General features: G+C 45.7%; 1 protein-coding gene across 1 annotated transcript in view; it reads left to right on the top strand.

Moving 5' to 3' along the window:
- FGD1 (FYVE, RhoGEF and PH domain containing 1) overlaps positions 1-24,791 on the top strand; it is a 46,069-nt gene that overhangs the window by 16,789 nt on the left and 4,489 nt on the right. Inside the window, exons 2-12 of the mRNA XM_064278355.1 lie at positions 2,469-2,642; positions 2,993-3,170; positions 3,280-3,700; positions 5,026-5,115; positions 5,805-5,953; positions 7,666-7,822; positions 7,934-8,072; positions 15,922-15,980; positions 16,087-16,233; positions 16,618-16,710; positions 16,875-16,954. Coding sequence (XP_064134425.1) covers positions 2,469-2,642; positions 2,993-3,170; positions 3,280-3,700; positions 5,026-5,115; positions 5,805-5,953; positions 7,666-7,822; positions 7,934-8,072; positions 15,922-15,980; positions 16,087-16,233; positions 16,618-16,710; positions 16,875-16,954 — 1,687 coding nt within the window. The remainder of the gene's footprint in view (positions 1-2,468; positions 2,643-2,992; positions 3,171-3,279; positions 3,701-5,025; positions 5,116-5,804; positions 5,954-7,665; positions 7,823-7,933; positions 8,073-15,921; positions 15,981-16,086; positions 16,234-16,617; positions 16,711-16,874; positions 16,955-24,791) is intronic.

The raw sequence follows: 24,791 nt of genomic DNA, 5'->3' as shown, positions 1-24,791 counted from the left end.
GTGGTATAGTCACTCCACCCCCAGGACCAGCAGCAGAGCAGGGAGAGAAGGCCTAGGCAGGGACCCTGCTGCCCTGCTACAGACTGGGTGTGGAGGGCTTGCCCAGGGAGGCCTGTCTACTTTAGAGTTTGGAGATACAGCTAGGTGGGCTCCTCCAGGCTTGTGGTTGGGGGGCAGGGACAGACAAGGGGCACCTGGGACCCAGGCATCTATTTGCGCATCTCTGAGAGGGTTTCTGCATGGTGCATTGGCTGGCTTTGCTCACTGGATCTCTGGCCCTGTCAGCTACTGTCTGGATCTTGCACTTTCTCTGGCTGTGTGTCTTGAACTATGTCTCAGCATGTGCCATCCTCCAGGTGATTCATCTTCTTCAACCCCACGCCTAGGGGAGGGCAGGGCAGGACCAGGCCAGGATGTGCTGAGCAGGGCAGGGTAAGCAGCCCAGCTGAGCTGAGAGGAGCACCTCCTCTCCTGGCCGGGGCCCTGCCTACTCGGGTAGAAAAGGAAGAGAGGAAACTTCACCCAAAGCAAGGTACAGGGTGGGGGGAGGGGTGCTCAACGAGGGACCTGGGACACCAGGTTCACTCTGGTCTAGGAGGGGACCTGGTTGCGCTGTGGTCAGGGTGGGGGCAGGGACTTAGAGGAGCTGCTGGAATTCTGTGGGTTTGGCTTTTTCTTCCCTCCAGGACTGGGAGATCTCAAATCTTCTGTGACTCTTTCTGCCTGTGAGACCTTCTAAAACCAAAAAAAAAAAAAACAAACCCATTGCTGTCGAGTCAATTCTGTCCCATAGGACAGAGTAGAACTGCTCTATAGGGTTTCCAAGGAGCAGCTGGTGGATGTGAACTGCCAACCTTTTGGTTAGCAGCCTAACACTTAACCAGTGGCCACCAGAGCTCTGTAGACCTTGTAAACCAAAAACCAACCAAACCTGTTGCCGTCGAGTCGATTCCGACTCATAGCGACCATATAGGACAGAGTAGAACTACTCCATAGGGTTTCCAAGGAGCAGCTGGTGGATTCAAACTCAGCCTTTTGGTTAGCAGGCTGAACTCTTAACCACTGTGCCACCAGGGTTCCAAGGCCTTGTCAGGGTGGGTGCAAATGTCTCTCTGTGTTGTAGCTGTGTTTGTGGACATTATATTTTTGCAGCAGAGGCCACATGTGACACTGTGACAGTTTAGACCAGGAAAGGGCAGATGTCTATGTGTCTGTGTGTGTGTCTGTGTGTGTGTGTATGTCCACACCCAAGGCTAAGACCCAGGGACACCTTTGCCATGTTTGTTTCATGAGTATGACATAGTAACTTATGCCATGTGTCTGATTGTGTGTCCACATTTCTGAGTACATAGTGTATGACTTTATGCTGTTTTACCTTTGTGTGAGGTTGTGTATGATGTGGTATAATTGACCCTGTGTGCCTGTAGTCTTTGTGACTGTGTGTAATCATGTTTACAGATGCGTGAAAGCATGTTATGGTATGTATGATACTTGTGGCTTTGTGATTGTGAGACATATTGTAAATGACACTGCATATCCTTGTGATTCAGTGGGACCATGTTTGAGGGGTATATAACCAGGTATATATGTAGTTGGGTGGTTGTTGTGTGAAGCTGTATGTGAAATGGTGTAATTGGCATTGTGTGACTTTGAGTCTTTGTGACTGTGTATTACCATATTCACAGGTGTATGTGAATTGTGTGGAGCCCTGGTGGTGCAGTGGTCAAGAACTCGGCTACTAACAAAAAGGTCAGCAGTTCTAATCCACCAGCCACTCCTTGGAAACCCTATGGGGCAGTTTACTCTGTCTTACAGGGTCCCTATGCATTAGAATCGACTCAACGGCAATGGGTTTGGTTTGGTGAATTGTGCGGCTGTAAAAAAAAAAAAAATTTTGTTTTTTTTTATGATAATATGTAGGGTTGTGACTATGGGTCTATATGACTGTGTGTAACCAAATTTTTAAGAGTGTGATGGCATGTGATTGGGTGTATGGATTTGTGTGACCCTACAATTGTACAACAGTGTACACCATGTGTCCTTGGTCTTTGTGACCAAGAAAGTCCAGATACTCTCCAGGCCTTAAAAAAGAGGAGTAAAGACTAGTTTATGCTCAGTATACCCATTGTGGCTGTATAAAAAAGGGTCGCAAACCCATGCATAAACTTTAGGGTACTCAGTCTACCCCCAGCCTAGTCCAACTCCTTAGTAATAATGCTCGTTCACATACATGAATCAGTGTACTAATCACAAAGAACTCTTATCTATTTCTGAAAATGAGGCCAACCATAGCCCTGGGCCTGACTCCCCATCTGAGGGCTGTGGTAGGGGCATCCCAGAAAATCTATGTGGTGAGAAAGGGGGTCCAGGGAAACCCAGAACCCCAGATACCTGCTGAGACATGGAACTCCCCAGTACCCTCTAGAGTAAAGTCAGTCACTTCTCATCCAATTTCTCCCTTTCTGCAGGGCTGCACCAGGGAAACCGGATCCTGGTTAAAAGTTTGTCCCTTGACCCTGGCCAGAGCCTTGAGCCTCATCCAGAAGGCCCCCAGTGGCTTCGTTCAGATCCAGGCCCCCCAACTGAAACCCCTAGCCAGCGTCCCTCACCACTGAAGCGGGCACCAGGCCCAAAGCCACAGGGTAAGTGGTTCCAGAGAAGAGCAGAGAAAGGTAATGGTCCAGGGAAGGGCACAGACAGGGGAAGGAGAAAGGGAGGGGAAAGTTGGCCAATGGCAGAGAAGACGGCTTATTAGAAGGACAGGGAAACACCACAGTCTATGGGGCGGTGCTACCTACTCAGGGGGCAGAGGGCCGTGGCCTGGGGTTAATGTGCGCACACTGGGATCTCACCTCAGGCCTGTTGTGTGCTCACCTCATGCAGAGGTGTAGACTGCAGGTTTGTGGAGGGGCTTATGGCCCAGCTGTGACAGTCACCTCCAAACCCAGCTCATTGGGGTCTCCCCGTCTCTCTTCCCCATCTGTCTCTCCAGTCCCCCCAAAGCCCAGTTACCTGCAGATGCCCCGGATGCTGCCTCCACCTGAGCCCATCCCCCCTCCACCATCACGCCCACTGCCTGCAGACCCCCGAGTGGCCAAGGGCCTGGCCCCTAGGGTGGAGGCTGGCCCCAGTTCTGCAGCAGTTTCTTCACTGATTGAGAAGTTTGAGAGGTGAGTCTGGTTCCCAGGGGACTTTTGGAGGTGAGGATGGGACTGGGGACAGGAAGGGGACTGCAGGAGCTCACACGCTGTCTCCATGTATATCCACCACCCATCCCAGAGAGCCTGTGATTGTCGCCTCGGATAGGCCAGCCCTTGGCCCCAGCCCAGGTCCCATAGAGCCAGCCTCGCAGCCACCAGTGCCCGCACTCCCCGAGGGCGAGGCTTCCCGCTGCTTGTTCCTGCTGGCTCCTGGGCCCCGGGATGGTGAAAAGATGCCCAACCGGGACAGTGGAATTGACAGCATCAGCTCACCATCCAACAGTGAGGAGACCTGCTTTGTCAGTGATGACGGGCCCCCCAGCCACAGCCTCTGCCCCGGGCCCCCTGCCCTGGCCAGTATGCCTGTTGCTTTGGCCGATTCCCACCGACCTGCCTCCCAGGAGCTTGACAGTGACCTGGATGAGGAGGACGAGGAGGAGGATGAGGAAAAGGACAGAGAAATCCCAGTGCCCCCGATGGAGAGACAGGAGTCTGTGGAGGTACTGACTTATGTTCACTAAGAGGCACGGCTGTGTAGAGAAATCAGGAGCCTGGCTTTCACACTTGGTTCTTCCCCTACTTCAGTATTTCTTGAAAAAAGGACTTTTCATTTTTTACATTTTGAGCATTTAGCTTCCTTGGTCTCCTGGTAATAAATACTATTAGCAAACTCCCGCACTCCCCGTGATGGAGGGCGAGTTTTTTGATTACCTTTTCAATCTCTTCTTTTGTTACATCGTGGTGACTACCAAAATGACCATGCACAAACTGGCCTCAGTTTTTCCGACTTGAAGATGAGCATCCTGATTAGGGATCTCTAAAGACCTGTTCCAGCTAGAAAATCTCATGATTCAGTAGCTATGGGACATTGGACAAGTCTCTTCCCTCCTTGTTCCCCTACCACAAGCCTCTGTTTCCTCATTTGTAAAATGGAGGTGTAATGAAACTAACAGTGCTTTCACAGCCAGACAGACTTCCCAACAGCTGGCAGAAAGGCACAAGAACTAGAGCCCCACAGGGACAGCTGACGCTATGGAGATGAAGGGTTTTGGCACCAGGGACCCCTTGCTGCGCCCTGGCAGCCCAACATTTCTTCAGAAGGCATCCTTGCACTTGGGTTAGGTCTCAGCCAGAGTACCTACTCTGCCAGAACCAAGCTCAAGTGTGGGGGCTGAGGCCAGGGTCTGCTGGAATGGCAGGTACTCAGCAAGTATATGTCTAACAAATAGGAAACTGAGCATACAGACAATGAATTTTATATATTTTTATACTCTTTTGTTTTCCTTATACTCCAGGTACTCAGAAAGCCTTTCCTGATAATGAACTGAGAGGGCGAATAAATAGATAACTAACATTTATAGAATACTTAATCCATAGTCTGTTAGGTTTTGTATGTATTAAATCATTTAATTGACACACTATAAATGGACATTGGTCTTAATATTATCTCTTTTTATACATGATAATAATATTTAAATACAGAACAGTTAAACAATTTATGTAAGCTAGTGAACGGCAGAGCTAGGATTCGCAGCCTGATTTTCCAGCCCACTATACTATGCTGATAGAGAGAACAAATAAATGAGTGCATGAGTGGCTGAGTGAGGGAGTGCATGTCATCAGAATTGAGGGGTAGCTTTGTAATATACTGAAGAGTCAGGGATGCAGCTGGGGGGCTTATGGGTCTAGACATGGGAATCAGGGTTATCTTGGGGTACCATCAGATTTGGAGTAACACTTGAGCTGTTCAGAGAATTCTGGGGACTTGTGGATGAGGGTTAGGGTGGAAGATGATGGATCAAGGGTCACCTATTCTCCTTCCCAGTTGACCGTGCAGCAGAAGGTGTTCCACATTGCCAATGAGCTCCTGCAAACTGAGAAGGCTTATGTTTCAAGGCTCCATCTCCTGGATCAGGTGAATGGCCTCTCAGGAGCCCCAGGATGTGGTAGGTGGGCTCTAAGGAGAAAGTGATAGGGCCTAAGCCCAACCCCACCATTGGGACAAGAATCTAGAGGTGGTAAGGCTCCTCTCTGACCTTGACCCTCATTCTATCCCTGAGGCCAACTCTGATTATGACCCCAAGCTTGATCTTCATACAACCCTTATTCCTAACCCTGGGATGATACATCAGCTGTGGACTCTGACCTTAATGTTGACTGACCCAGATCCAGAATTTACCCCTGGCTGTGAACGAGACCCTGAATTTCATTCTAACCCTGACTCCAAATCCACTAGAATGTCCCTGAAGGCAGGGAATTTTGTCTGCTTTGTTCACTGCTCTATTCCAGCCTCTAAGACAGTGCCTGACACACTGTAGGTACTCAAGAATATTTGTTAAATGAATGGATTTAATTCTGACCATTTCTCTGACCCTGAATCTAATTCTGACCTTGACCCTGATCCTGACTTCTCATTGTTCCAATGCGTAACTCCAGGTATTAACCCTGACAACCTGAAGTCCAACCCCATACATAACCCTAACTCCATCCCCTCTCTCCTCAATCTCAAGACCAATGCTGATTCCAAAGCTCCACAAAGCTGCCCACAAACACTGCCCTTACCTTCAAGCCACCTGAGCTGAGCATGCCTGCCCTGCCCCACAGGTGTTCTGTGCCCGGCTGCTGGAAGAAGCTCGGAACCGCAGTTCTTTCCCGGCTGACGTTGTCCACGGCATCTTCTCTAACATCTGCTCCATCTATTGCTTCCACCAGCAGTTCCTGCTGCCGGAGCTAGAGAAGCGCATGGAGGAATGGTGAGGGGTCCTAGGCCTCGACTGCCCACCCTCCTGTACACTTGCTTGCCAGGCCCGGGCCCAGGCCCAGGCCCAGGCCCAGGCCCGGGCCCAGACCCAGATGTGTGTGCGGGAGTTCATTCCTGACTGCCCTCTCTTACGGCCTTTCACAAAAATAACCAGGCTTAAGCTGTGCCTTCTAGGTCCTCCCAATCTAATGGGGAACACAGACTAGGACCCAGACAATTACAACAGAAGAGTATAGCCTTTAAAAGCATGAGGTCAGGAGCCAAGTTAGCTTGGTTAAAATTCCAACTCTACTACTTGCTAGCTTTGTGATATTGAGCAAGTTTCTTAAGTTGTTGTGTCTCAGTTTCCTCATCTATAAAATGGGGATCATCATAATAGCCTACCTCATAGGGTTGTTTTAAGGATTAAATGAGTTGATAGATGTAGAAAGCTTAGAACAGTACCTGGTATAGAGTAAGTGCTCAATAAATGTGAGCTGTTGTTATTTTTATCTGCTGTGATAGAGGTGGGAATGGGAGCTGTGGGAATCCAGACAAATGGACCTAACCCAGTCTGGGGGTTGGAGGAGGTAATGCCTGAGCTGAGGCCTGAGGTGGAAGGGCAGAGTTCATAGGCAATCTCCTGGCCTCCAGGATCTCCTCTTCCAAACCATCCTTTAGAAGCTACACTACTCACCAGGAGGTTCCTTCTAAACGACAATCAGACCATGTCACTCCTCTGCTTAAAATCATCTCCTCACTTCCCAGTTCCCACAGTATAAAGGCCTTGCTTGCCCCATTACCCAGACTTATCAGTTGCCGCTCTGTCTTACTCACTTGCTTCTAGTAACACCAAATTGTTTAGTTTCCTGCAAACACCTTGCCGTTTGTCACTTCGGTGGCTTTTCTCATTCTGTTTCCTCTGCCTGGAAATCTCTCTCGACTGCTTTTTACTGATTAGCCCTGATTGATCCTTCAGGACCTACTGCAGGTCTCACCTCCTCCAGGAAGGCTGCACTGATCCCCAGGCCAGGTTAGATCCCTTCTTCTGGTCTTTCCTTGTCCTTATCTAGACACTCTAATTGCAAGGTGTCTGCACCCTTGTCCTGTCTCCCCAACAGACTGTTATATCAAGAGGGCTGTAATCAGGCCTGGTCTGTGTATCTCCACCACCATACTGTGACCCCTGCAGGCTGGGACTGGACCTGGTTCCTGTGTCTCTCCCACCAGACTGTGACCCCAGAGGGCAGGACTGGGTCAGGTCATTGTATCTCCCCAACCAGACTGTGAACCCTGAGGGCAGGACCAGGCTAGATTCCTTTGCCTCTTCCATAAGACAGTGACCCTCCTATGGCTTGATTTTGTGTGACTCACTTCTGTATCCCCAGTATCACCCAGCACGAGGCTGGGCATGGAATCAATGAATAAATTGGCCCTTGTAGTAAGGTCAGGGCAGCTATTCCAAGACATATCTTCCCTGGTGTTTGAGCAGTACAGAGTTGGGACAGGTGGCAGCCCAGGCAGTAGTCTTCAGCCCCTTGGGCTAACGGGCCTTTAATATAAGCATAGTTTCCAAAGCAGCAGACTAGCTGAGACGTGGTTTTCCAGGACAGAGATGAGAGCAGCCTGCTTAGTGGTAGAGACCTTGGAGGCAGAGGTCAGGGAGGTGGGCTGTGGTGGGGCACAAGGATTAGCAGGACATGTCAGCCCCTGCTTCCACTCCAGGGACCGCTATCCACGCATTGGAGACATCCTGCAGAAGCTGGCACCCTTCCTCAAGATGTATGGCGAGTATGTGAAGAACTTTGATCGGGCTGTGGAGCTGGTGAACACCTGGACAGAGCGCTCCACCCAGTTTAAAGTCATCATCCATGAGGTACAGGTAAGTGGGCAAACTGGACGGGGCAGACTCAGGGAGGAAAGGTATGCAGGGACCTGGGGAGGGGCAGCTCTGTGGCCAGACCTGAGCCCCCTCTGCTTCTGCCTGTCATAGAAGGAGGAAGCCTGTGGCAACCTGACACTGCAGCACCACATGTTGGAGCCCGTGCAGCGCATCCCTCGCTATGAGCTGCTTCTCAAGGACTATCTTTTAAAGCTGCCCCATGGCTCCCCAGACAGCAAGGATGCCCAAAGTGAGTGTGTGCACTTGACCCCTCCACCCCCTCCTGTGAGTCCCATGCTGATCACCCGAGGCCAAACCCCTGAGGCAGGGCTCCGAGACGTAACTCACAGGGTAAGCCCCCTAACTGAAATTCCTTCCCAGAGCCATATAATTGAAATCCCAGAATAGGACCTCTAAATTGAAAGGCCCACATTGAGTTTCTGGAGTGAGATCCCGACATGAACTCCAAGTTGAGATCGCTGCCCGAGTACCCAGACACAACATTCAGAAGGAGTCCCCCAGTTTGAACTTCCCAGTTAGAACCCCACAGTCTGAGAAGTATGTCCAGAGTAATCCCTCCAAAGGCACCAACCCAGTCCCTAGGCTGAGACCCCAAGGCTAACTCCCAGAATGAAATTGTACCAAGTCCAAAATGAAACTGAGCCTGAACCCTGGGACTGAGCTGTGTAGATGGAGCCACCAGGCTAAGAACCCAGATTGCCTCCCTCAGGCCGAACTCTCTTTACTGAATCTCCGTGACTGAACTCCCCAGAAAAAGCCCTGTCTCATCAAATCCCTGATTTTCTGTTATCCAAATTTAGAACGCCACTTTGTGTCCTCTAGCCATTACTCAGAATGAACCTGCCAAACAACCTCCAAGTCTAATCAGAGCCCCACCACAGAATCAACGCTCTAGAACTGAGCACCCTAGACTAAAAAAAAAAAATTCCACCTTCCAGATTTGGATCTCTAAGCTGAGATACCTCCTCCCTAGATTTAGTCCTTATACATTGAACCATTAGAAAAGTATTCTATTCCGATTCCCCCAGTATGAGTCCCAACCCCCATAGGGTCACACCCCCAGATAAAGTTCCCCAGAGTCTACCCCCACTTTTTCTCCCCTAGACTGTTATTCCCATTCATTCATTCATTCGTACATTTAACTGACCGCCTCGAAGTTCTATGTACTGTTCTAGGCACTGGGGATCAGAGGTGAGCAAGATAGATAAGGTCCTTGATCTCAAGGAGCTTATATTCTAGTGGGGGAGACAGAGAATAGACAAAAGTGATAAATATACAGGAAAATATTAGATGGGTAGTAAGTATAACTCAGAGAATTAGAAGAGGGTGATGTGACAGTGACTGGGGGGCCTACAATAGTTTGAGTGGCCTCTGAATTTAAAACATTTTAGTCAAAACCTAAATAACAAGAAGATAGCTATGTGCTGGCTGGGGGCGATGGGGTGGGAAGCACATTCCAGGAAAGCACAAGTCCCTAAGGGAAGGGACCAGTTTGCATATTTCTGGACTAACAAGAGGGCTGTATGACCTTGGCATTCCAAGTGAGGGTAGAATGGTTGAAGTGGGGTTGGAGAGAGGAGTAAGACTTTGAATCCCAGGGTAAGGAGATTGATTTTATTCTTAGTGCAGTGGGAAGTCATGGAAAGCTTTTGATCTGGAGTACAGGGGGAGTAGGAGTGGGAGCTGAGAGACCAGTTAGAAGGCTTTTGCAGTAATCCAAGTGAAAGAAGTTGGCTTGGACAAGAGTGGTAGTGCAGGTGGTGAGAAATGGTGAGATTCAGGATATATTTGGAAGTAGCATTGGAAGGACTAGGGTAGAGTGGGTGTGGGGCTTGTGGGAAAGAGTCAAGAATGACTCCTAGATTTTTGGCTGGTGGTGACGGTTACTGATATGAGTGCAGGTGTTTGATTTTGGACATGTTCAAAGTGAGCAGCCAGTTAGGCAGTTAGAAAAACGAGTCTGGAATTCCAGGGAAAGAGATTTAGTCATCACTGTTACACAGACAGTATTCAAAGCCATGGGACTGGCCAAGACCAAGGCTGTGAGTGTAAATGGAGAAAACGGAACCCAGGACAAAGCCCAGGGAGGTGGAATCAGCAGAGTCTTAAAAGGAACAACCCTAAAGGTAGAAGGCAAACCAGGAATGTGTGGGGTCCTAAAAGCCACAAGAAGGGGGAGTGGACAGTTGTGTCCACAGCTGTTAAGATTTCCCAAACCGAGTCCTTTCCGCACCAGATGGGGCACTTTGCCACCAAGTCTGAGCTCCTAGAAAAGAGTTAGACCCCTAGAAAGTTTGACAGCTGAGCTCTAGAAACTGACATGTGTAGGCCAAATACTCCATTCCTCCCCCCAGGACTGAGAAACCCCACCGAGGTGGCAAGATGAGCTACATAACCTAAACATCTAGAAAAAGCCTTCCAGACTGATTCCCTAGGAAGCACTTCATGGACAAACAGTTCCAACTTGAGCCTTCAGACTGAACCCAATCTGAGATCCCAGTTGTAGATCCTTATACTGGTTTTCCCAAACTAAGATTCCCAGACTGGGCCTCCAGAATTGTCTCCACCCTAGCCCTGAGAGTGAGTTCCCAGCCAGAGCCCTCAGCCTGAGGTCCCAGAATGACATTCCCCCAAAAGAACTTCCCAGTCTGATGTCCTCAGTCACCGTTCTGTAGATGGATGTTGCCAAACTGAGCACCCCAGATTAAGCCCCCAATTTAATACCTATAAAAATGGTGTGGGGGCAGTGTCTGACCTCCTCCAGCCCCACAAGGGAGAAGGAGAACCAAGATCAACAGCACAAGGCTGACTCTCACGAGGTGGAAACCAGACAAGACTCCTCTCTCTGCCATCTCTACCAGTTCTGACACCAACCATCCCTTCCAGAGCACTCTATTGGGTTCGATAATTCATTGCAATGGCCACACAGAACTCACAGACCATACTCACAATTATGGGGTTTATTAGGGTAGCAACAGTTACAATTCAGGCTGAAGAACACTCAGGATACAGTTCTTCCATCAGGATAGCCTCTCCTCAGCTGTGCTCATGGGCACATCTCTCCCTGGCCCTCAGTCTGCTCGAAGGCACTCAGCTCTCTCTCTCCATGGGCTGGGAAGCCCACTGCACCGTCTTCTGCTGCTGGACGTCTCCTGCTGGTTGCTCCCTCCTTGGTGGTGGTAGGCTCCTCCTCTCTGCTCTGGAGTTGGCTCCCTTTTAAGGCAAAACTGACCAATCCCCTTGGTAGGCCACAATTACCCTATCACACAATCACCTGGGTGGGAGTTACAAGACCATGGCTGCAAAGACCACACACAAAAGTAATTAATCACACGCACTGCCTCTCAAAATCAGACTTCCAGGTTGACCCCAAAAGACAGACTCTCCAGATCCATCCCATAGACTGAGACCCCACTGAATCCTCAGACTGGATTTCCAGAGTTCTCCAGTGTAAGCCCCAGAGGAAACCCTAAACTGCCCAGATTGAGCTCCAAGATTGAGCTTTAAACTGAAATTCCAGACTCTGTTCTCCCTAACCCAAGTCCTCCAGACTGAAGTCCCTTATTTTCTGTTCCCCACAGAGACCCCAGACTAATGCCCTAGATTGTCCACCAAATTAAGGCTCCAAGTCTGATCTGTCCAGCTTGAACTCCCAGACTGACTTCCCCCAGACTGAACTTCCCGGACTTATATTCACGTACTGAGATTCCCAGGCTGAGTCCAGCAGACTGAGGTCTCTAGACTAGGTTCCACACTGTGACTTGAGAAGGCCACCTCACCACCTCATTGAGTCTCTACATTTTATAACCTTCAGACTAGGAGCCCCATTTCATCTTTCTACTCAAAGCAGCACAGAATCACACGTCTGTATTGAGTTCCCAGGACTGACTCCCTAGAATGACATTCCAGACTGAAATTTCCCAAATGAGCTCCCTAGAGTTGACCCCCAAAGGGGATGCCACTGAAATCTCCCTAGAGTCCCTTTTATCAACTCTATGTCCTTGGGCAAACTACTCAGCCTCTTTGCCTGTTTTCTCATGTGTAGAATGGGGATAATAACGATACCTAATTGTAGGGTCCATTTTTTTTTTTGGTGGTGTAGTGGTTAAGTGCTACAGCTGCTAACCAAAGGGTCGGCAGTTCGAATCTGCCAGGCGCTCCTTGGAAACTCTATGGGGCAGTTCTATTTTGTCCAATAGGGTTGATATGAGTCGGAATCGACTCGACGGCACTGGGTTTGGTTTTTTGTTTTGGACTTACAGGGTTGTTGTGAGGATAAGTGAGATAATCCAGATAAAGCTTTTAGCACAGTGCCTGGTACATGGTAAAGACTCAATAAATATTAGTCATTTTTATTGTTATTGATGCCCTGACTGACCCCCTCCATACTGAATCCTCCTAAAATCAGCCCCCAGATTCAGCTCACCAAACTTAACTCATTGCCACTGAGTCTATTCCAACTCACAGTGACCCTATAGGACAGGGTAGAGCTGCCCTATGGAGTTTCCAAGGAGTGGCTGGTGGTTTCAAACTGCCAACCTTTCAGTTAGCAGCTCAGTAGCTGAGCGCTTTAACCACTGTGCAACCAGGGCTCCTTCACCAAACTTATGTCCCTGTTTTGTACCAATCTCAATCCATATCTGAGTCCCCAGAATGAACCTCAGAGCCTGAGCCTGGCAGACTGAGTCCCCCAATAGAGCTCCCTATACTGCGCCCATAGATGAAACCCCCATAAAGAACTTCCCAGTGGCTTTCTGAGCTGCTCCGAATGAGAATCTCTCAATGAGAGCCAGCCTGAGGTGTGCCCATTAAGCTCCCCAGCCCAACGGCTGGGGTCTTAAAAGCTAGCAAGCAGCCATCTAATATGCATCAATTGGTTCTGACCTACCTAGAGCAAAGGAGAATGAACAAAGACACAAGGAAAATATTAGCCCAAGAGACAGGGCACATAAACCAGAGACTCCATCAGCCTGAAGCCAGAACTAGATGGTACACGGCTACCACCAATGACAGCCCTGACAGGGAACACAACAGAGAGTCCCTATGGAGGAGGAGAAAAGTGAGGTGCACAACTCAAATTCTAATAAAAAGACCAGACTTAATGGTCTGAGACTGGAGGGACCCTGGAAGACATGGCCCTGGACTCTCTGTTAGCCCTGAACTAAAAACATTCCTGAAGCTAACTCTTCAGACAAAGATTAGACTGGACTTTAAGACATAAAATGATACTCGTGAAGAGAGTGCTTCTTAGCTGAAGTAGATACATGAGACTAAATGGGCAGCTCCTGTCTGAAGGTGAGATGAGAAGGCAAAAAGGGACAGGAGCTGGTTGAATGGACACAGGAAATCCGGGGTGGAAAGGTGGAGTGTGCTGTCACATTATAGGGAGAGTAACCAGTGTCACATAATGTGTGTATAAATTTTTGTATGAGAAACTGACTTGAATTGTAAGCTTTCACCTAAAGAACAATAAAAAAGAAACAAACAAAAAAGCTCCCCAGCCCAAGATCCCAAGCCCCTCAGACTAAAATCCCCAGGCTGAGCTCCAGAAAGTACCTCTTTCTGGGGGATAGAAAGTACTTCCAGGTCTGAGCCTCACTGCATCATATCTCCAGTTCCCCAGACTGACTCCCCTACTTTCTACCAGCCAGACTCAACTCTGAAGCCTGGACCATAGCCTGGGCTCCCCAAAGCAGGCTAGCTGGAACCTGGCCTGACTCACCTGTGCTGAGCCTAAGTCTGAACTCCAAACCAAGATCTCAGACTGTTAAACTCAGACCACGTCCCACTAAACCTCTCAGACCAAGCCCCACACCAAGTTTCCCAAACTGTACTCCCTAGCCTGAACCCCTAAATGAAATCCCAGACTGAGATCCCCATACTTAATCCCCAGAAGAGTTTGCACACAGTGGACCCTGGAAATGCCAGTCGGTACCCCACATAAGGCCTCTCCAGACAGAGCTCCCCACATCTGAGTCTAGGAGCCTACACAGGTCTGAGCTTGTATGCCCACAGCTCGCCAGAGTCCTCTTCTTGTCCCCTTCCCTAGGTACCCCCTCCAGCATGCCCCCACTCTGGAGTAGGGAAATGCAGAATGTATAGGATAAAGGGCAGCTGGCCAATCAGCCCCAGCTCTGATGCCAACTCTGCCACCTTCCAGATAGACAACCAGTGGCCAGCTACCTCCCTTCTCTGAGTCTTGGTCTCTTCATTGATAAAACGGGACAATCACACCTACCTTACAGGGTTGTCGTGAGGATTAAAGGAGCTAATTTATGCAAAACATTTGTTGGGGAGCTCTGAAGAAGGTGATGGAATCTTGGCCCTGTCCTTGGAAGCTTCTAATCTACTAAGGGATACAGACATAGATATATAAAGGTTCGATGAGCGCACAGTGTGACTAGTGGGACCACCACCACCAGTTGCTGTGAAGTCAGTTCCAACTCATGGCCACCCCATGTATGCAGAGTAGAATTGCTCCATAGGGTTTTCAAGGCTGTGACCTTTCAGAAGCAGATCACCAGGCCTTTCTTCTGAGGCATGTCTGGGTGGTTTCAAACCACCAACTTTTTAGTTAGAAGTCAAACACTTAACTATCTGCACCATCCAGGAAATGACTGGTGGGACAGAAGGAAACAAAGGAGAATGTGGGAACCCAGACGAGGTCCAAATCCAGCCCAGAAACTCAGGGCAGACTTACTGGAAGGTGTGAGGTAAACCCAGAAGACTGAGTAGAAGTTTACCACAGAAAGTAAGACAGGACATGTTTAGGGAGGAAGCTGGAGAGGTCAGCAGAAGCCAGATTACCAAGCGCTTTGAATGCCAGGCTAAGGAGCTGGGTCTTCACCCTTCGGACACAGGGGAACCACTGACAGATTGAGCAGAGGAGTGACAGTAAGCTATGTGTGAAACAGCTCCTTCTGGCAGCCAGGGTGGAAGAGGTGTTAGCGTTCAGAGCCTGGCACCTGAAAGGCATGTTGAGGCTTAAGCTGGGACAGGGACCACAGACCTTGAGCATCAAGACTTGGTCACGGAGAGAGAGCCTCTTAGGAAAACAAGACTTGGTTGTCGAACCATAGGGACCCTCTTCCGAAGCACCTGTGTAATAGTCATATTTGCTGAATGGGAAAATCTAGCACCATAGAGACAGAATAGGGTGCAGTACAGAGCTGCAGATGGGCCTGAAGCATGGGCAGGATTTGTTAGTATGTGGGGATATATAGGCAGTTATTTAATTTTTTCCTGATGATACCTGTCACTATAGGAAATATGGGGCCCTGGTGGCACAGTGGTTAAGAGCTTGGCTGCTAACCAAAAAGGTCGGCAGTTCAAATCTACCAGGCGCTCCTTGGAAACCCTATGGGGCAGTTGTACTCTGTCCTATAGGGTCGTTATGAGTAGGAATCCACACGATGGCAACAGGTACAGGAAATATGGAAATACAGAAAAGAGTAAAGAAATAGGGAAAAAAAATCACTTGTAAGTTGAGCCCCCAGAGAACAAGCACAATGAATACTTTGGCATATATACATCTGGTGTTTTTTATACATGTATATTTGCAAAATTGAGATCATACTGTATATATAAGTTTGTATCCTTTTTTTTCCTTAAAATACCCTGAGTATTTCCCAGATTATTAAAAACCTGACATAAGCATCATCTGTCAAGGTTAATCCTATATTTTGTTATATGAATGTACCATAATTTATTTAACTGAACCCCTACAGTTGGACATTTTTGTTTCTAGTTTGTCACTGTTGTAAACATTACTGCAATGAACGTGTATTTATACACAGAACATGTATTTTTTAGCGTAGATTCCTATAATCAGGATTACAGAGGCAAAGAATTTTTCCTTGTTAAAAATGTTTCTTTGCATTTATGTACTATGATTCTGCTATTGTGGCATTGAGGCAGTTTTTGATTATAAGTGACGTTATGAACATCTTTGAGGCTGGCACTTTATAGGATGAAGAGGATGTGGTCAGGGCAAGAGGAGATATTCAGGGAAGAAAGAACTCCCCAAGAGTTTCCTCTCTGTCAGTTTCCCATCTGATCTCACCTCTCAATGCCCACAGAGTCTCTGGAGCTGATAGCCACAGCAGCAGAGCACTCCAATGCTGCCATCCGCAAAATGGTGAGTGGCCCTTCTAGCTCCGTGTCTCTGTTCTGGGGGAGCTTGTGGGCATCTGAGGGGAGGCTGACACTCCAGGCCCTGCCTTTTGCTCACTATCTTCTACCAGGAGCGAATGCACAAGCTGTTGAAGGTATATGAGCTGCTAGGGGGTGAGGAGGACATTGTCAGCCCCACCAAAGAGCTCATAAAAGAAGGTCACATCCTTAAGCTGTCAGCAAAGAATGGGACCACTCAAGACCGATACCTCATACTAGTAAGTGCCAGGCATGGGGCTGTTGGTAGGCCATGCACCCACACATACCATCTGGTATTCACTGAAGACCATACCTTGTGTTAACCATTCTTTCCTCTATTAACTCATTGTATTTTCACTACATATGCTAGGAATTTTTTTTTCTCTATGGATAAGGTTACTAAGACTTGAAGAGAAGTGACTTGTCCAAGGTCACACAGCTAGGGAGTGACTTCCATGTCCAGGCTCTTTCCTGGTGACTCCTGCACCCAATTGGGCTGTGTTTTTTTCGTCTATCACCTTGACTCCCCAACAGTAAAGTTCAGGAGTCCCATAAGGGTAGGGAGCTTGGTCACTGCCCCACTAGCTCCTCTGCATATATATCCCAAACCTTTTCCTTCCTAGTTCAATGACCGCCTCCTTTACTGCGTGCCCAGGCTGCGGCTCCTTGGCCAGAAGTTCAGTGTGCGGGCACGCATTGATGTAGATGGAATGGAGGTGAGTACCAGGAGGTGGCAAATGGGGACTTGGAATGGCGCCTTGATGTTGGGAGGAAGAAAGATTCTGGCTTTGACCCTAAGTCTGTGTGTATATGTGTGTAGAGGGCTAGGGCCCTGTGGAATTCAGTAGGCCTCACTGAGCCCCTTTCTCCCTCCATCCAGCTAAAGGAAAGCTCCAACCTCAATTTGCCTCGGACCTTCCTGGTTTCAGGAAAGCAGCGTTCCCTGGAGCTCCAGGCCAGGTACTTGCCCTTACCTATCCTTCCCTCCAGCTCCCTCTTCCCTTCAGAGGTGCTGAGGCATTCCAGGCCTAACTCTAAGCCTACCTTCCTGGGGAAGGGATTGTTCCAGAGAAAGGGTAGGTTCCATTCCCTAAAGATGCAGTCTTGTTTTTCATGGGTGGGGATGATCCCTAAGGGCTAGAGGCCACCTGGGCTCAGGGTAAGTACTTCATGATGTGGGGAAAAGCGGCACTCCAGCCAAGAGAGCCTTTTGAGGAATTAATATGCTCTCCCTGATTAAAGTGTGAATTTCTTCTGGTGGGTTTCATTAGAGAAGGAAGTGGGGGGATACTATTCTTAATATGAATAACAAAATCACGAATACTTTATTCTAGATTCAGAGATTTAAGAGGAATAACCAAATGTAATGCTTAGTCCTTGACTGGAGCCTAGTTTGAGGAAAAAAAAAAAACAGCCCTAAAATACATTTGCGGGACAATAGGGAAAATTTGAATGTGAACTGAGCATTAGATGATATTGGAGAATTATTGCTAATTTTCTAAGGTGTGGTAATGGTGGTTACATAAAATGATCTTGTTTTTGTATGCTGAGGATTTAGTGGTGAAGTGTCATAATGTCTGTAATTTAAAATGGTTCATCACCCAAAAAAATACCTACGTATGGATGAAATAAAAATGGCAAAATGTTAAAAATTATTGCATCTATGTAGTGGATATATAGGTGTTTATTGTACTTGTGCTATCCTGTCAACTTTTCTCTATACTTGAAAATTTTCATAGTACAAAACTTAAAAATATAACATGGGTTGAATACCCAGCCACTTAACAGAGTTTCATATCCATCTTCTACTTGGATGATTTTAATAATAGCTCACATTTAATGAACACTTATTCTTGTGCTTGTGCCAGGCATTGTTTTACATTAAATTCATAGTGTTTTACATTAAATTCATAGCTGAATCCTTACTATAACACTTGAAGTAGCTAATGTTACCATTAACCCCATTTTACAGATGAGAAAACTGAGACACAGAACAGTTATGCATCTTGCCCAAGGGTCCCCCAGCTAGAAACGAGAACTAGGATTGGAGCTCAGGCTATCTGGTCCTGGAGTCAGTCATGCTCCTAACCACTGCACATGCTGCTTTCTGAAGGCTGAGGTGATAGGGTACGAGGTCAGGGTGAGGGCCAGAGAATGGATGCACATCCATAAATGATCTGCTTTTGATAGGCTGCTAGGAAATGAGAAATGAAAGACAGAACTCTCCTTGTTGGGACTGTGCGGAGGCAGAAAAGAGAAATAAATATGGGCTACAGGATGTCCTCCTGGAGGAAGCAAGCCAGGAGTTGGGCCTTGAATCTGTGGGAGACTGAAAGTATCATGGAGACCTGAAGCAGGGAAATCAAGAACAAAGTGGACAACAGGCACTTCTGGGAGAGGGCAGGTGCAGGGCTCTGTCCCAGCCTCAGCTGAGCTTGACTGACAAGCCACTTGATGGGGAATTGTCTTTTGAAGAGAGGAAGCGAGGGAGATAGCTGCTGAGAGAAACTGGGCCCAGACAGAGGCACCAAGCAGTGTAGGGTTTCCTCCTAGTGGAAGAGAGAAGGCATATAGAGGGTTTGCTTTACAATCACTTTTACTGCCCCTCCTTTTCTTTTTAATAACATTTTATTGTGTTTTCAGTGAAGGTTTACACAGCAGTTTAGGTTCCCGTTCAACAATTTCTACACAAGTTGTTCAGTGACATTGGTTACATTCTTCACAATGTGTGAACATTCTCATTATTTCCATTCTTGGTTGTTCCGTTTCCATTAATCAAGTTTCCCTGCCCCCTTACATTCTTCTCTTTGTTTTAAAGTAATTGTCGTTTGGTCTCTTATAGGTGATCTTAAAAAACAGAACAGTATTTATGGGCGATATTATTTTTTGAGCCAATCTGTTATTTAGCTACAAGGTGACCTTAGAGGTTAATTTTAGTTTAAGGTTTGAAGAGTATTTCAGGGCAATAGTCTCGGGGAGTCCTCCAGTCTCAAGTAGTCCAGTAGGTCTGTTTTTTTTTTTTTTTTGGAATTTGAGGTTCTGGTCTACATTTTTCTCCCATCCTATCAGGGTCCATCTGTTGTGGCCTTGATTAGAACATTCAGTAGTAGTAGCTGGGCACCATCCAACCGTCTAGTTTTTCTGACATCAGGGTAGATGAGGCTGTGGTTCATGTAGACGATTTATCCTGTAGACTTGTTTCTTCTTTGAGTCATTGGTTTCCTTCTTTCTGTTTTGCTCCGGATGAGTAGAGACCAATAAAGTTGTACCTTAGATGGCCACTCCCAAGCTTTTAAGACCCCAGACACTACTCATCAAACTAGGATGTAGAACTTAACTTTATGAACTATATTATGCCAATTGACCAACATGTCCCGTAAGACCATAGTCCTAATCCTTCAAACCCAGAAATCCAATCCTGCAAGGTGTTTGGTTATGTCTAAGAAGTATTCTGGATATTTGAATTTTTTTCATTAAAAGGGGGGGCATAGACTTAATATAGTCACATTAATATAATGTGCTCCCTGTGTACTTTATTACATATATGAATATATGTGCATAGTCACATAGATGCAGATACATATGCATACACCTACATATATACATATATGTACACATACATAGTTATACACATATATAAGAGCCCTGGTGGTGCAGTGGTTAAAGCACTTGGCTGCTTTAACCAAAAGGTTGGCAGTTCGAACCCACCAGCTGCTCTGTGGGAGAAACATGTGGCAGTCTGCTTATGTAGAGATTTACAGCCTTGGAAACCCTATGGAGAAGTTCTGTTCTGTCCTATAGGGTCACTGTGAGTCAGAATCAACTTGACAGCAGTGGATTATACACATACATGTCTACATACATAAATATATAACCAAAAAAACCCAAACCCGTTGCTGTCAATTCCGGCTCAGACTGACCTTATAGGACAGAGTAGAACTGCCCCATAGGGTTTCCAAGGAGTAGCTGGTGGATTCAAACTGCTGATCTTTTTGGTTTGCATCTGTAGCTCTTAGCCACTGCGCCACCAGGGCTCCACATACATATATACCTGCACATATATATATTTTTGTTTTTGCTGTTGTTTCCAAATTAGATATACCATAAAAAACCCGGTTGCTATCTAGTCAATTCTGACTCATAGCGACCCTATAAGACAGAGCAGAACTGCCCCACAGGGTTTCCAAGGAGAGCCTGGTGGATTCCAACTGCGGACCTTTTGGTTGGCAGCCGAACTCTTAACCACTATACCACCAGGGTTAGCAATTACCAATAGGTCCTTTTTTCCTGTATACTTTTTAGTGGCATCATTTACCTTTGTCAGACTGTGTACGCTTCATCCTCATTTGGCATTATTTTTCCCATCACCAAAAATAACAAGTGTCTACTATCCAGAGCGTGAATCCCCTTCTTGCCTCTCCCTCCTTCTCTGGTAACTACTAATGAACATTAGTTTCCATATATTGTTCATGTCATTTCATAAAAGTGAGAACATACAATATTTGTTTTTTTGTGACTGACTTATTTCGCTGAACATAATGTCCTACGGGTTCATCCATGTTCCAACATGTGCTGGGAACTCATTTTTCTTTATTGCTGAGTAGTATTCCATGGTATGTATGTACCACATTTTACTAATCTATTCATCCATTGATGGGCACTTAGGTTGTTTCCATCTTTTTGCTATTGTGAATAGTGCTGCAATGAACATAGGCGTGCATATATCTGTTTGTGTCACTTCTATGAGATCCCTAAGGTGGAATTTCTGGGTGATGTAGCAGCTCTACCTCTAGTTTTTTGAGGAACAGCCAAAATGTTTTTCACAACGGCTGTACCAACAATGGATGAGGGTGTCTTCACACCCCCTCCAATACTTGTTTTTTTTTTTTTTAACCTTAGCCATCCAAAAAACCCCCTAGTGGAAGTGAAATGGTATCTCATTGTGGTTTTGATTTGCATTTCTCTGATGGCTAATGATGTTTAGCATCTTTTCATGTGTCTGTTGGCCATCTGAATATCCTCTTTGGTAAAGTGTCTGTTCATGTCCTTTGCCTAGTTTTTGATTGGGTCATTTTGTCTTTTTGTTGTTAAGTTGTAGAAGTTTTCTATATATTTTAGATATTAGACCCTTTATCAGTTATATCCTTCCCGAATGATTTTTCCCAGTCAGTAGGTTGTCTCTTCACTCTTTTTTTAAAATAATTTTTATTGTGCTTTAAGTGAAAGTTTACAAATCAAGTCAGTCTGTCACATATAAACTTATATACACCTTACTACATACTCCCACTTACTCTCCCCCTAATGAGTCAGCCCGCTCCCTCCTTCCAGTCTCTCCTTTCGTGACCATTTTGCCAGTTTCTAACCACCTCTACCCTCCCATCTCCCCTCCAGGCAGGAGATGCCAACATAGTCTCAAGTGTCCACCTGATGCAAGTAGCTCACTCCTCATCAGCATCTCTCTCCAACCCATTGTCCAGTCCAATCCATGTCCGATGAGTTGGTTTCAGGAATGGTTCCTGTTCTGGGGCAACAGAAGGTTTGGGGACCATGACCGCCGGGATTCTTCTAGTCTTAGTCAGACCATTAAGTCTGGTCCTTTTATGAGAATTTGGGGTCTGCATCCCACTGATCTCCTGCTCCCTCAGGGGTTCTCTGTTGTGCTCCCTTTCAGGGCAGTTACCAGTTGTGGCCGGGCACCATCTAGTTCTTCTGGTTTCAGGATGATGTAGTCTCTAGTTCATGTGGCCCTTTCGGTCTCTTGGGCTCATAATTACCTTGTGACCTTGGTGGTCTCCATTCTTCTTTGATCCAGGTGGGTTGAGACTCATTGATGCATCTTAGATGGCTGCTTGCTAGCGTTTAAGACCGCAGACGCCACACTTCAAAGTGGGATGCAGAATGTTTTCTTAATAGAATTCATTTTGCCAATTGACTTAGATGTTCCCTGAAGCCATAGTCCCCAAACCCCCGCCCCTGCTCCGCTGACCTTTGAAGCATTCAGTTTATTCCGGAAACTTCTTTGCTTTTGGTCCAGTCCAGTTTTGCTGACCTCCCCTGTATTGAGTGTTGTCCTTCCCTTCACCTAAAGTAGTTCTTATCTACTGTCTAATCAGTAAATAACCCTCTCCCACCGTCCCTACCTCCCCCTTCTCGTAACCGCAAAAGAATGTGTTCTTCTCAGTTTAAACTATTTCTCAAGATCTTATAATAGTGGTCTTATACAATATTTGTCCTTTTGCATCTGACTAATTTCACTCAGTATAATGCCTTCTAGGTTCCTCCATGTTATGAAATGTTTCACAGATTCGTCACTGTTCTTTATAAATGTGTAGTATTCCATTGTGCTCTTCACTCTTTTGATAAATTCTTTTGATGAACATAAATATTTAACTTTTATGAGGTCCCAGTTATTTATTTTGTTTTCTGTTGCTCATGCATTTGTTGACGTGTTTGATAATCTATCATTGAAAAAAAATTAGGTCCCAAAGCTTTGCTCCTATATTTTTTTTCCAAGAGCTTTATGGTTTTAGATTTAACATTTGAGTCCTTGATCCATTTTGAATTAGTTTTTGTATATGGTGTCCACTAAATGGGAGTGGGTATATGGTGTGAGGTATGGATCTTGTTTTATTTTTCTGCATGTGGAAATCCAGTTTGCAAGCACCATCTGTTGAAGAGACTGTTCCTTTTCCAGTGTATGGATTTGGCGCCCTTGTCAAAAATCTATTGACTAGATGTTTGGATTTCTTTCCAGATTTTCAATTCTATTCCGTTGGTATATGTGTCTATCAAACCAGTGCCAGGCTGTTTTGATTACTGTAGCTGTGTAGCATGTTTTGAAGGCAGGAAGTGTGATGTACTTTGTTCTTCAAAATTGCTTTGGCTATTCAGGGTCTCTTGTCTGTCCACATAAAATTGAGGATTAGTTTTTCCATTTTTGTAAAGAATGCTGTTAGAATTTTGATCAGGATTGCATTGTATCTGTAGATTGTTTTAGATAGTATTGATATCTTGACTATATTAAGTCTCTGTCCCCCTTTTTTAATGAAAAATTTCAAATATCCAGAAAAGTACAAAGAACAGTACAATCAGCGCTCATGCTTACCACTTAGACAACACTGGTTTTCAACTTTGGCCACACATTGGAATCAGCTGAGAAACTTTGAAATTATAACTGATACCTGGGACCCACTTCCAGAGATTCTGACTTCATTGGCCTGGGGTGTAGCCTGAATTTGAAATTTTTAAAAGCTCCCCAGGTGATTTTAAGGTGTGCACCAGGGTTCATAACCAAACATAAGAGTCAACAACTATTAACATTTTGTTGTATATTCTTTAATATATATCTTTTGCTGAACCACCCCATATACTTCAGCATGTATTGCCAAAAGATTATTGTGAATTAAAAAAAATTAAAAGCAATACTTATTCATTGCAAAGGAATTAGAAAATATAAATAAATAGAAAATACAATAAGAATAAAACCCACTCAGAACTCTATCACTCAAGAGATAACCAGCGTTGATTTGTTGGCAAAACCCTTTCAGGCCTTTTCTCTATGCATAGATATAAACACATGCAAAATACACAAATTTATATATATATGTATTTTTTATATTTTATTATGAAAATGGTCATACAGAAAAGTTAAAAGAATTGTACAATGAACACCCATAAACCCACTTAGATTCTACAAGTGTTAACATTGCATGCTACATTTTATTGTGTATCTATCCTTTTATCCATCTGATTTTTTAAAACACATTTCAAAGTTAAGTTACAGACATCACTACACATCATCCCAAAGACTTTGGCATGCATGTCATTAAGTAGAGTTCAATATTTGTTTAAGGTCCTCTCCCTTTTTTGAGATAAAACTTTCATACAGTGAAATCCACAGGTCTCAATTGTACCATGGATGAACTTTAACAAATTTAAACACCCATGTCACATACGTGATGGAGCCCTGGTGGCACACTGGTTAAGGGCTCAGTTGCTAACCAAAAGGTCTGCAGTTCAAACCCACCAGCTGCTCCTTGGAAACCCTATGGGGCAGTTCCACTCTATCCTATAGGGTCACTATGAGTCAAAATCGACTCGACGGCAGTGGGGCTTTTTTTGGTCACATATGTATTTTTTAAACAAAAATGGGATACTATATATATTTTATGCATGTTGTTTTCACTTAACGTATTAAACATCTTTCTACATCATTTAATATTCTCCTGCAGTAGTTATGTACCTTTTTTTTTTTTAAACCCAATTCCCTGTTGTTGGACACTTAGGCTGCTTCCAATTTATTATTATAATAAACAGCATTGGAATGGACATTCTTGTAGCTAAATATTGACTCATATCCTTAATTTTGTATAAAGTGGTTCTAAGGATGTAGTCAGACTTTCATATTAGAAAAATATTTTTGATGTCTGGGTTGGGAGTACAGAAGTGGAAGGAGATTAGAAGAGACCAGATGATAGGCAGCAAAGAGGCTGGGGTCCTATTCCTAGTGAGCATCAGAGGCCCTGGAGACTGCAGAGCAGACAGGACAGTCAGGGAAGCAAGGCAAAGGGAAGGGGAACTCACACTAATTGAGCATCTAGCGTATCAGACATCGTGGTGGGTACTTTACACGTATCACCTCAGCTACTGCTCAGAACAACCCAGACAGTGATAATCATGATCTTCATTTCATAAATGGAAAAAAAAAACTGCCCTCCTTTCTCAAACTTGACATTCTGGCAACAGGGAATTATGTGTTGTTCTTTCATGTTCCATACTTTTTCTCACTCATACTTTA

The sequence above is a fragment of the Loxodonta africana genome, chromosome X (assembly GCF_030014295.1).
Source record: "Loxodonta africana isolate mLoxAfr1 chromosome X, mLoxAfr1.hap2, whole genome shotgun sequence".
Taxonomy (NCBI): domain Eukaryota; kingdom Metazoa; phylum Chordata; class Mammalia; order Proboscidea; family Elephantidae; genus Loxodonta; species Loxodonta africana.
Note: the sequence above shows the minus strand (reverse complement) of the source record. Positions and strands in the feature narration are given on the sequence as shown.